This window comes from Hylobates moloch, unplaced genomic scaffold, assembly GCF_009828535.3.
Source record: "Hylobates moloch isolate HMO894 unplaced genomic scaffold, HMol_V3 SCAFFOLD_4, whole genome shotgun sequence".
NCBI classification, from domain to species: Eukaryota; Metazoa; Chordata; class Mammalia; order Primates; family Hylobatidae; genus Hylobates; species Hylobates moloch.
The window spans coordinates 106,784,148-106,797,226 of record NW_026652279.1 but is presented as its reverse complement, the minus strand read 5'-3'; the positions used below and the strand labels follow the sequence as shown (position 1 = coordinate 106,797,226).

General features: G+C 44.1%; 1 protein-coding gene across 1 annotated transcript; it reads left to right on the top strand.

Annotated features, from left to right (window-relative positions):
• Nucleotides 1-8,096: 8,096 nt before the first annotated feature.
• LOC116467236 (small ribosomal subunit protein uS17-like) lies at nt 8,097-8,651 on the top strand. The gene has a single exon (XM_032150812.2). The coding sequence runs from the start codon at nt 8,115-8,117 to the stop codon at nt 8,589-8,591; it is 477 nt and encodes a 158-aa protein (XP_032006703.1). The 5' UTR covers nt 8,097-8,114; the 3' UTR covers nt 8,592-8,651.
• Nucleotides 8,652-13,079: the final 4,428 nt, after the last annotated feature.

Here is a 13,079-nt window from a genome sequence, read left to right as displayed (position 1 = left end):
AGGCAGAGATTGGAGTGATGCATCTTCAAGTTGAGGAATGTCAGGGGTTGCCAGTAACCACAAGAAGTTAGGAAGAGGCAAGGAAACATCCTCCTTTAGAGCCTTCAGAGAAGCACAGCCCTGCGGACACTTTTTTGTTTTGTTTTGTTTTGTTTTGTTTTGTTTTGGTTTGGTTTTTTGAAACGGATTCTCACTCTGTTGCCCAGGCTGGAGTGCAGTGGTGCTACCTCAGCTCACTGCAACCTCTGCCTCCCAGGTTCAAGCAATTCTCTTGCCTCAGCCTCTCGAGTAGCTGGGACTACAGGCGCATGCCAACACACCTGGCTAATTTTTGTATTTTTATTAGAGACGGGGTTTCACCATATTGGCCAGGCTGCTCTCGAACTCCTGACCTCGTGATCCACCTGCCTCGGCTTCCCAGAGTGCTGGGATTACAGGTATGAGCCACCGTGCCCGGCTCCCTTGCTGACACGTTGATTGGAATTTCTGGCCTCCAGAACTGTGAGGAAATACATTTCTATTGTTTTAAGCCATACAAGTTTATGATAATTTGTTACAGTGGCCCTGGAAACTGAAAAAACATTGCAATGTCACATGCAACTGGGCTTTGGGGAGCTGACTCATTGTAACCAGAACTCTCCAGCTGCTTTATAAACTTGAATTCAGTTTATCAATCTACAGTGGGAAATAGCTGGCAGGATAATAGGCATTCCCTCAGGGAACACCGACCTGGTTGACAGGCCTAAATTATAAATGAGAAAGAAGAAGGAACTAGTATTTATCAAACATCTGATATATTTCAAGTACCATATGGGTCACAAATATATATAAAATTACAACCGTGGTAAGAGATTTGAGGGGAGATATATTGTGGCACATAATCGAGGGAAATTGGAATGTCAAGGAGATAAAAGATGAGGACTGTGGGGAATGGATTTGGAAGAATAACAGAAATTAAGAAAAGGAATGGGACACAGTGTAGGGGGCAGGTGGTGGATGGCAGGTCCAAAAGCTGTACACATCCAAGGAACTGAAAGAAGGGCCAGGTGCATCAAGGAATGGGCTGGGGTTGTACAAGGTGAGGGAGGAGAGAAAGTTAAGGGTAACACATGCAAGGCCTCCTAGATGGTGTTAAGGTTTGTGTCTTTCTCCTAGGGACAATGAGGAGGTGTTAAATTTTACTCTACAATGGAGTGGCATGATTAGATTTGCAGTTTTGTTTCTTTTTATTTATCTACTGTTTTGAGACAGAGTCTCGTTCTGTTGCCCAGGCTGGAGTGCAGTGGTGCCATCTCGGCTCACTGCAACCTCCATCCCCCAGGTTCAAGCAATTCTCCTGCCTCAGCCTCCCAAGTAGCTGGGACTAGAAGAGTGCACCACTATGCCTGGCTAATTTTTTTTGTATTTTTAGTAGAGACAGGGTTTCACCATGCTGGTCAGGCTTGTCTTGAACTCCTGACCTGAAGTGATCCGCTTGCCTTGGTCTACTAAAATGCTGGGATTACAGGTGTGAGCCACCGAACCCGGCCTAGATTTGCAGTTTTGAAAGCATCACTCTGGCTGCAATGGAGACTACAAATTGAAGAGAGAGACTACAAATTGAAGAGATGCCAGCCGAAGGCCCAGGGATTATGACTGAATACACCACACCCCAGCAGAGACTGCTATCCCCCACCACCTGCAACAGCCAGCAGGAGGCCAAGCCCCCTTTTCCCAGTGCCAGGAGGTCCTCCAAGCCACAGCCCTCACCATAGACCCAGACCTCCTCTTTGAGAGAACTAGAACTGAATATTTGCCTGAATTAGCCAAGCAGAAGAAAGAGTAACTAAAGTGGTATTGAGATCATTGGATTGCTTTAAGATTGTGATATTGGACTACCTTTTTACTCTGGCTACTGCCCCAGATGATGAGAGTTCATAAGATGCAATCTGTAACAGGATATAATGGAGTAAGATTCTATTTATACACCTCAGTACAGTGTGAGTGAATTTACAACCCTGACAGGTGAATAATAAACACTCAACAATGTATTATAAACATGCTTTCAGGTCAGAATATACTTACGTAAGGCATTCTCTAAAATGGCTGCAGTACTCCTTGCATGCCTGTCCTATTATTTAACTATTTTCTTATTAATTTGTAAGCAATCTCTCTGTGGTATTTTGCTATATTACACCTGTATATTGCGTGTACATTCATGTACATTTCTGAATGTACATTTAGGAATAGTCTTAAAGTTTTTTTTTTAGCCAGGGTCTTGCTCTGTTGCCCAGGCAGTGAGTGCAGTGGTGTGGTCACAGCTCACTACAGCCTCAGCCTCCTGGGCTCAAGCGATCCTCCCACCTCAGCCTCCTAAGTAGCTGGGACCACAGGTAGATTCCATCATGCCCAGCTAATTTTTTATTTTTTGTAAAGACAGGGTCTTACTATGTTGCCCAGGCTGGTTTTAAATTCCTGGCTTCAAGCGATCCTCCTGCCATAGCCTCCCAAAGTGCTGGAATTACAGGTATGAGCCACCGTGCCTAGCCAGAATGGAGTCTTGATAGGAGGATTTCCAGGTCTAAGAGAAAGCATATTTAAACACCGACAGACGCTGGCAAATCAACTTCCTAAAAGATTCTTCTGATACATAACTCTATCAATAGTCAGGCTATATATTAACAACACTTGTTTCTGTCTGGGTATGGTACACATTAGATAACATTTCACACATTATTTAATTTTTTAAAGTTTATTTTTCTGATTATAAAAGCTATATGTTTAAGGAAATGGGGAAAATTTCTTTCCCTTGGCCTATCAAGGAAAGCACCGTAGGAGTTTGAATGAAATACCTGGAGAAGCTGCTTGTGGTGAGGGATAATTCTCACCTGTGAATGTTCCAGTGAATAGAGCTCTCCAAGGAGGATGGGCTTCTTGCCTTGCCGAACTTGCGTTTCAGGATAAGCCCTGAGACACAACTGAATCTCCCCCATTACACGGGGAAAATTTGAAGTTGGCAGGTGGGGTGAGGTCTCTGAGAAGAGGGCTCCAGAAGCCTGTGTCACTGAACCTGGGAAGGGGAAGGACCGAGTGGTAAATCCCGGACACAGAGCAATAGAAAGGGGATTTCCTTTTTTTTGAGATGGAGTCTTGCTCGGTCACCCAGGCTGGAGTGCAGTGGCGTGATCTTGGCTCACTGCAATCTCCACCTCCTGGGTTCAAGCCATTCTCCTGCCTCAGCCTCCCAAGTGGCTGGGAATACAGGCGCCCGCCAACATGACTGGTTAATTTTTGTATTTCTAGTAGAGACAGGGTTTTACCATGTTGGCCAGGCTGGTCTCAAACTCCTGACCTCAGGTGATCCGCCTGCCTCGGGCTCCCAAAGTGCTGGGATTACAGAAGTGAGTCACCACGCCCAGCCTAGAAAGGGATTTTGGAAGCCAACAACCCAGTTCCTAGAGTTCATTAAATTCCATTCTTTTTGTGTCAATTATACCTCAAATATGTATTTAACCTTGTATTAGAGATTTTGTGAGATGATTAATTCTGGCCTTCCTCCCAGGAAGGCAGCTGTATGGCTTTCATGAGTTGTTTCAACAGAGGGAGAAGAAGCCAGGAGAGCCAATTTCTGACGGCAAGTGTTGAAGAAGGTACGGAGAGGTTGCTGCTGATGGATAACGCTGACTGTCCGAAGGCTTGCTCTAGGTACTGTTTTAGGTAACAAATCTGTAAGTCTGTTTTTACCCTCCTGTCAAAACTCAAGGGAGCAAGTGTAAGGGGGAGGGGGATCACTTAGATGTGGGGCTGAGTTACAACTTTTAGCAACACCTTTGGGAAGGGACCTGGGAATCCTTGAAGACAGTCCCTGCAGGGCTTAGGCGCTGTGCCAAAGAGAAGGCCAAGGGCAGGTGGATGTCACCAGAAAATGAAACAAGAAGAATGGGAGAAACCCCATGGCAAGTGAGAACCACTGCAAAAGACCCTGGGCAAGTTGAGAGCAGGAAGGGCCCCACTCTACCTGAGATGATCAGGGGGCCCTCATGGAGAATGTAACACCCGAGCGAAGACTGAAAGATGAATAGCAGATCACTGGGAGGACAGAGTGTGGGAGGGTGGATTGGTTTCCTACGGCTGCAGTAACAACCTGGGTGGATCAGAGCGGCAGAAATTTATTCTCTGTTCTCTGTTCTGGAGGCTACAAGTCAAAATCAAAGTGTTAGCAGGGCCACAGTCCCCCTAGAAAAGACTCCATTCCTTGCCTGGTTCAGCTGCCAGTGGTTGCTGGCTTCTGTGGCTTTGGACCCCTCTGCCTCCATCTTCACATGGCCTTCTCCTCTTTTCCTCTATGTTTGTTTTCTCCTCCTTTTTTTTTTTTTGAAATGGAGTCTCTCTCAGTCGCCAAGGCTGGAGTGCAATGGTGCAATCTCGGCTCACTGCAACCTCCACCTCCCGGGATTAAGCAATTCTCCCGCCTCAGACTCCTGAGTAGCTGGGATTACAGGCACCAGCCGTCATGCCTGGCTACTTTTTGTACTTTTGTAGAGATGGGTTTTCACCATGTTGGCCAGGCTAGTCTTGAACTTCTGACCTCAGGTGATCCACCCGCCTCGGCCTCCCAAAGTACTGGGATTACAGGTGTGAGCCACTGTGCCTGGCCTGAGCCACTGCGCCCGGCTGTCTCTCCATTTTTTTTTTTTTTTTTCAGATGGAGTCTTGCTCTGTCGTCCAGGCTGGAGTGAAGTGGCACTTATCTTGGCTTACTGCAAACTCCACCTCCTGGGTTCAAGCAATTCTCCTGTCTCAGCCTCCAGAGAAGCTGAGATTACAGATGCCTGCCACCATGCCTGGCTAACTTTTTGTATTTTTAGTAGAGACTGGGCTTCACCATGTTGGCCAGGCTGGTCTTGAACTCCTGACCTCAGGTGATCCACCCGCCTTGGCCTCCCAAAGTACTGGGATTACAGGTGTGAGCCACTGCATCTGGCCTTGTCTTCTCCTCTTCTGTCTCTTTAATGACATTTGTCATTGGATTTAGGGTCCACCTAGGTAATTCAGGATGATCTCATGTCAAGACCCTTAAATTAATTCCATCAGGGAAGATCTACTTTCCAAATAGAGTCACATTCACAGGTTGCAGGGGTTAGGGTGTGAACACATTTTTTGGGTGATCACCATTCCATCTACTACAGAAGGTGCTCCATCCTGAGGATCTCTGGGACAGAACCCACTCTTCTTAACAAAAGGCCTTTGATGAACAAGTCTTTGATGATCACTGTCTTTCAAATCCCATCAGCCCCATCTTCTCTGACTTCAAGGTGTGATTAATTCTTTTATTTCCACAAATGAAAGGTTTTTTTTTTTTTTTTTATGTCTCTGTGCTTCCATGCAGTTCCCCTTTCAGTTTTAATTAACCAAGTCAGATGCTGGAAGGGAAATCAATAGGATGAAGGGGTTGTTGGGAGCAGGTTTGCAGAATGAGAACAGACTTTCTGGTTCCAAATGTTCATATCTCAACAATAAAAGCTTCTTTGGGGCAATTTAGCTAAGCTCTGGAGGTCCTTTCACTATTTTGCCTGACTTTATGTAAGTAGCAGTTAGAGGGTTTATTTGTGTGAAATGTGAAAAGTTCATCTCTGAAATTTGATTTCTGGTTTACTCAGAGGAATAGCAGCTGCTCTCAAAAGTTGTTCACTTTTTGAGTAAATGATAAGTTTGCCTCTGAGCACATAAATATCCTAAAGGTTTATTTCATTTTGTGTCTCAAGAGAAGGAAGAAGAACAAATGAGTTGGATATTCATGAGGTTGCAGATAACTTGTTTTGGATGCTCTCAGTAGACTGAGGAGCAGCAGCTGATGAAGAGAGATGTTGAATTTCGATGGGAGTAGTAAACATGAAGTGAATGACAAAGAGTCAGCCACAGATTAATGTATTCATATCCCTCTGTTATTGCCTCATTGCAATTAAAGCCTAAAGTAGGTTATGAAAATATACAAACAAATATCTTCCACCCTGGATTTCCTCCTGGCATGCTATGAAATTGTGGTGGGATATGGTTGACATTATGTAGATTTTACTATAATGGAGGGACTATAATATGTAATGGAGTTTCCATGTGATAAAAATATAAGTCTATCAACACAAAGCCAGACATAAAGGGTATTGTTTGTTAAAGATCTTAAGCAGATCTGGGTGTGGTGGCTCACACTTATAAAATCCCAGCGCTTTGGGAGGCAGAGGTGGGAAGATCGCTTGAGCCCAGGAGTTGGAGAACATCTTGGGCAACACAGCGAGACCCCGTCTCTACAAAAAGCAAAACACTAACAGACTAGGAGAAATTAAGGGGCAGAAAAGAAATAGAAAGCATCGTGTGCCAGACTCATAGAAGATGTAGAATATCTAGTGCATAATCAAAGGGACCTGGTGAAGGAATGACTGGGAAGCAGATCAAAGGAGGACCCTAGTCTATCACCCTTCTCTCACTCTGTAACAAAAACATAAATAAATAAAAATAAATAAAATAAAAATACATTTTGTATTCCTCATTATGTAAGGGGACAAAAACTGCCCTTCTGCCTATGACAGGAGGAAATCCCAGTGGAAAAAGAAATGAAGAGATGCTTTCTGGCCTTCTATGTGCAGAAGGGACAAAGCTGTGCATGAAGAACCTAAATTGTCTTAATGCTCCTGCCTACAACCAATGTGTTGTTCTTGCTCTGTTTTTTCCCCTTTTATGAACCTTGACTACGCCTCAGCTACTTAGAATTGCATAATGAAATAAAATTCTGCTCCAGCAACTGTCTGCACATGAACTGTTGTGGTATTAGTTTAAACAAAGATGGACTATAAGGAGAGTTCACAAATGCATAGGTAGTATTATCACCATCGGGATATTATTGGCTAGTCAAAAGTAATGGGCTGTGAAACTTAACTGAAACCAGATGTTAGTAAGTTACCTAAGTTTGGAAAAATGAGCACATACAGAGAACATGTTACCTTAATAAGTGGATTAGAATGAAATGCTGGTATTCATATAGAAGAAGTACAGCACATTGAGAGCATCTTGCTTAAAGTATGGCTTGTTCATATCACTTACTTTCAGAGCATCTCCTGCTCATGGTCCATAAACAAACTGCATGGTATTTGCAATGTGCTAACTTTTCCCGTGAGGCATGATGAAGCTTCTTCGTGGACTCTTTGTTTATAGTGTCCTCTAACCATGCTGGGGTGAAGGTGCATGTTCTCCTTCTGTTCTGCAGGTGGTGAAGAGGAGGATTCTGTGAATAAACTGGCCAAGGGAAATGACTGCTTAGCAACTTCTCTGATTTATCTGGGAGATATTTGCCAGTAAATATAAACTAAGTTGAAGACTAGATTAAATCCAATAAATAATTTTCATCACTGGAAACTATAGGTTTTAGTCATTTAACGTTGGTGGTTACACTAATGCTTTGTCCTCCGCATTGCTGTTGGATTTATTTTTCTAAACTGTACATTATATCATGACACTTCCATGCTCCAGAACCTTTGGTTTTCAAACCTTTCCTATTTTTCAAACCAAAGTTCAAAATGGCTGGCATACAAACCCTTGCACAATCTCTTTCAAATCTGCGTTTCTTTCCTCCATTTGGGATCCCAATATGGAATCTGTGCAGTAGTCACAACAGGGGTCCAGCCATTCCTGTATTTGTTTTTGTTTTTGTTTTTATTTTTTTTCCGAGACACTCTGTCGCCCAGTCTGGAGTCAGTGGTCGGTTCACTGCAATCTCCGTCTCCTGGATTCAAGCAATTCTCCTGCCTCAGCCTCCTGAGTAGCTGGGACTATAGGGGTGCACCACCATGCCCGGCTAATTTTTTTGTATTTTTAGTAGAGATAGTGTTTTACCATGTTGGGCAAGCTGGCCTCGAACTCCTGACCTCAAGTGGGAGGCCCGCCTTGGCCTCCCAAAGTGCTGGGGATTACAGGCATGAGCCACTGTGCTTGGTCCAGCCACTCCTGTTTTGATGCACATTTTTTTTTCTTTCTTGTTTCTATCTGTGGTGCTTCCTGTGTCTAGACTGCTCTGCCACTTCACATGGATCACTCCCCTGAGTCTTTTAAGAATCACTCCGTCCTTTTTTCAGGCGGCCGGGAAGATGGCGGACATTCAGACTGAGCGTGCCTACCAAAAGCAGCCGACCATCTTTCAAAACAAGAAGAGGGTCCTGCCGGGAGAAACTGGCAAGGAGAAGCTCCCGCGGTACTACAAGAACATCGGTCTGGGCTTCAAGACACCCAAGGAGGCTATTGAGGGCACCTACATTGACAAGAAATGCCCCTTCACTGGTAATGTGTCCATTCGAGGGCGGATCCTCTCTGGCGTGGTGACCAAGATGAAGATGCAGAGGACCATTGTCATCCGCCGAGACTATCTGCACTACATCCGCAAGTACAACCGCTTCGAGAAGCGCCACAAGAACATGCCTGTACACTTGTCCCCCTGCTTCAGGGACGTCCAGATCGGTGACATCGTCACAGTGGGTGAGTGCCGGCCTCTGAGCAAGACAGTGCGCTTCAACGTGCTGAAAGTCACCAAGGCTGCTGGCACCAAGAAGCAGTTCCAGAAGTTCTGAGGCTGGACGTCAGCCCGCTCCCGACAGTGAAATAAAGTTATTTTCTCATTCCCAAAAAAAAAAAAAAAAAAAAAGAATCACTCCAAGTAGGTTGAGGGTGTAGACAAAATGACTGCACTTGGAAACCCAGATTTAGGGAGTGAGTCAAGATCCTTGTCCTTTGATCTGTACATGAATGTCAGTTTGATACTTGCATGGGTCATTTGCAAATAGATACCTGCCCAGCTATCAGGATTCCCTCTTTCGAGGGTTGCCACCTGGATCCATAGGTTACAGGAGTAGACCTCTGGCAGCTGAATTTGTTCCATATGATCCACAGTTTGGGGGGAAACTGCTTGACACTCTGTAGAATTCTTTTTTCTGGAAATTTTAAACTGAGACCTAGGAAGAATTAGGTCATATTCATCACATGGTTAGAGCCACAACTTAACACATTTAACAAGTGTGAAGCAGTTGTCCTAACTGAACCTGCAGAAGATACAGAGGAAATAAGTTTATGGAGAGAGAGAAGTATAACAAATCCATACGGAGTAGAGATGAGAGATGGAGAAAGAGACCTAGAAGCTTCCTAGGTGTTAATTTTAGTTCCTTGGCTATATTCCTGTCTTTGGAGTCTATGAAATAACAATGTGTCCTTATAATAAATCCTTGTTTTTTTTTTTTTTTTTTTTTTTTTGAGACGGAGTCCTGCTCTGTCGCCCAGGCTGGAGTGCAGTGGCGCAGTCTCGGCTCACTGCAAGCTCCGCCTCCCGGGTTCACGCCATTCTCCTGCCTCAGCCTCTCTGAGTAGCTGGGACTACAGGCGCCCGCCACCTCGCCCGGCTAATTTTTTGTATTTTTAGTAGAGACGGGGTTTCACCATGGTCTTGATCTCCTGACCTCGTGATCCGCCCGCCTCGGCCTCCCAAAGTGCTGGGATTACAAGCGTGAGCCACCGCGCCCGGCTAAATCCTTGTTTTTTAATTTCTTTCCTTCTCACTTGCGGAGAATAGCATACTATGCTCATTTGACATGCAAATCACTTCTCTTGGTTTTAACGAATTTTTCACTTTCATTTTTGACCCTTACTTTTTTTTTTTTTTTTTTTTTTGAGACAGGGGTTTTGCTCTCTTGCCCAGGCTGGAGTGCAATGGTGGGATCTCAGCTCACTGCAACTCCCACCTCCTGGGTTCAAGTGAGTCTCCTGCCTCAGCCTGTCAAGTATCTGGGATTACAGGTGCTCGGCACCATGCCCGGCTAATTCTGTATTTTTAGTAGAGACGAGGTTTCACCATATTGGCCAGGCTGGTCTCGAACTCCTGACCTCAGACGATCCACCCACCTCAGCCTCCCAAAGTGCTGGGATTATAGGCGTGAGCCACCGCACCCAGTCGATCTTTGACCCTTACTTTCTTCCCTGCAACCCCACTGCTGAACAGCATTCCATTGTGTGATTGATTATAATACAAGTTATTTATTCATATTCCTGGGGATGGACATTTGGGTTGCTTCTTGTATATGTCTACAATCGTACACAAGTACATTTTGCTAATTTTAGGGCATACTACTTGGAGTGGAATTGCTGAGTTGGAGGTTATGTAAATGTTCAAGTTTACAAGATAAAGTCAAATTCTCTTCCAAAGTTGTAATGGTTTACATTTTTCTGCCATTATTAACAGCCAATAATAATAACTAATACTTAACATTTATCGCATGTCAGGCAGTCACCCATGTGTAGAGTTTTTGTTTTTTTGACACAGGTTCTCGCTCTGTCACCCAGGCTGGAGTGCGGTGGCATGATCACAGCTCACCGCAGCCTCCACCTCCTGGGCTCAAGTGAGCCCACCTCAGCCTCCCAAGTAGCTGGGATTATAGGAATATGGTACCACATGTGGCTACTTTGTAGAGACAGAGTTTCATCATGCTGCCCAGGCTGATCTCAAATTCCTCTGTTCAGTGGATCTGCCTGTCTTGGCCTCCCAAACTGTGGGACTATATGTGTGAGGCACTGTGCCCAGCTCCATATGGAGAGTTTGATGCTGCCGTACACTTGCATTCCTACGACAAACGCTATTTGAGCATGTTGTACTTTTTTTTTTTTTTTGAGACAGAGTCTGGCTCTTTAGCCCAAGCTGGAGTGAAGTGGTAAGATCTCGGCTCACTGCAACCTCCAGCCCTCCAGGTTCAAGCGATTCCCCTGCCTCAGCCTCCTGAGTAGCTGGGACTACAGGTACCTGCCACCACGCCCAGCTGATTTTTTTTTTTTTTTTGAGACAGAGTCTTGCTCTGTCACCAGGCTGGAGTGCAGTGGCGTGATCTTAGCTCACTGCAACCTCCGCCTCCTGGGTTCAAGCAATTCTCCTGCCTCAGCCTTCTGAGTAGCTGGGAGTACAGGTGTGCGCGACCATGCCCAGCTAATTTTTGTATTTTTAGTAAAGTCGGGATTTCACCATGTTGGCCAAGATGGTCTTGATCTCTTGACCTTGTTATCTGCCTGCCTCGGCCTCCTCAAGTGCTGGGATTACAGGCGTGAGCCACCGCACTAGCCTAATTTTTTTTTAACTATGAAATATTTGTAAATTTCTGTTGGATTCAGGTGGTTAATATTTTATTTCGATTTGTACATCCGTGCTCACAAGTGCAAAGGACCCATAATTTCCCTTTCTTGTTCTGACACTGTCTGGGTTAGAAATCAAATTATCCTAGCCTCAAGAAAGGAGGCTATCCTTCATTTTCTATTTTCTGGAATGATTTGCACATAAATGGTTATTTTCTGTTCCTTGAAAATTGCCAACTCAATAGTAAAACCACTTTGAGCAGGCCCTTTTATGTTGGGAGTGAGGTTGGGGACGTCCTTGATAATCACGTCAATTACTTTAAATTATTAGTCTCTTCAAATGTCTTTTCTTTCTTGTATTAATTTTGGGATTTTATGATTTTTTCTTTTTTCAGAAGTTTACCTCTTTTATGTAGGTTGTCAGATAGTTGCTCATTTTATTTTATTTTATTTTATCATTTTTTTTTTGAGATGGAGTCTCGCTCTGTTGCCAGGCTGGAGTGCAGTTGTGTGATCTCGGCTCACTGCAACCTCCGCCTCCTGGGTTCAAGCGATTCTCCTGCCTCAGCTTCCCGAGTAGCTGAGACTACAGATGCTGGCCACCACACTCAGCTAATTTTTGTATTTTTAGTAGAGATGAGGTTTCACCATGTTGGCCAGGATAGTCTTGATCTCTTGACCTTGTGATCCGTCTGCCTCTGCCTCCCAAAGTGCTGTGATTACAGGCATGAGCCACTGCGCCCAGCCTCATTTTATTCTTTTATTGTTATGTTAAACTCTGTCGTGTTTGTATAGTATTTATTTTTCCATTTCGTGATTTAATGACTTCTTGTCTGCTGTTTTCTTCATTAGTTTTGTCAGTTCTTTTTTATAAAACAACTTTAATTTTGTTGATGTTCTCTATTGTGTAATTGTTTTGGGTGTTCTCTTTAATTTCTGCCTTTATTTTTATGGATTTTTTTCTTCTGTTTATTTGGGTGTGAGACTTGTTACTTCTTTCTGATTTCTTTTCTTTTTCCTTCTTTTTTTTTTTTTTTTGAGATGGAGTCTCACTCTATTGCCCAGCTGGAGTACAATGGTGCGATCTTGGCTCACTGCGATCTCTGTCTCTCAGGTTCAAGCAATTCTCCTGCCTCAGCCTCCTGAGTAGCTGGGATTACAGGCATGCACCACCATGCCTGGCTAATTTTTGTACTTTTAGTAGAGATGAGTGTCACCATGTTGGCCAGGCTGGTCTCAAACTCCTGACCTCGTGATCTGCCCACCTTGGCCTCCCAAAGTGCTGGGATTACAGGCGTGAGCCACCGCTCCTGGCCTTGTTTTCTGATTTCTTACGTTCATTTGTTTTCAGGATTTGGTTTTTTCTTGTTTCTTTGTTTTCTTATTTTTCTGCTTGGAATCATTGTCCTCCAGACAGCTTCACAAATGCTCTTTCCCTCCTTCCAGATGCCATTTGAATGACACCTTCTCAGCCCTGCCTTCCCTGCCCACTCTATTTAAACTTGCCCCTCCCCCTCCCTCTTCATGCCTCTTCCCTGGGTTATTTTCTCTATAGCATTTGTGTGTGCATTTTACTTACTATTTATTGTCTATTTCCTCCCAGTAGAATGTGAGTTCTTTTAATTTCGGTAAATTTATGGAATTGTTCAATCATGATCGTGTCTAGAACATTTTCATCACCCCAAACACTTTGCTGTGCCCCTTTACCATTAATTTCTGTTCTACTCCAGTCCTAGGCAACCACAGATCTGCGTCTGTCTCCATAAATTTGGGAGATAGGAATTTTGACTGTTTTGTTCACTTCTGTACCCCCAATATCTAGAATGCATCTGGCACATGATATGTGATCAATAAATATTTGTTAAGTGATTATTTCAAATAATTTTTTTTTATGGTGGAAATTCAGCCCCTAATATTTCAATGTGGGTTCTTTTCTGTTTCCCTAAGTGTCA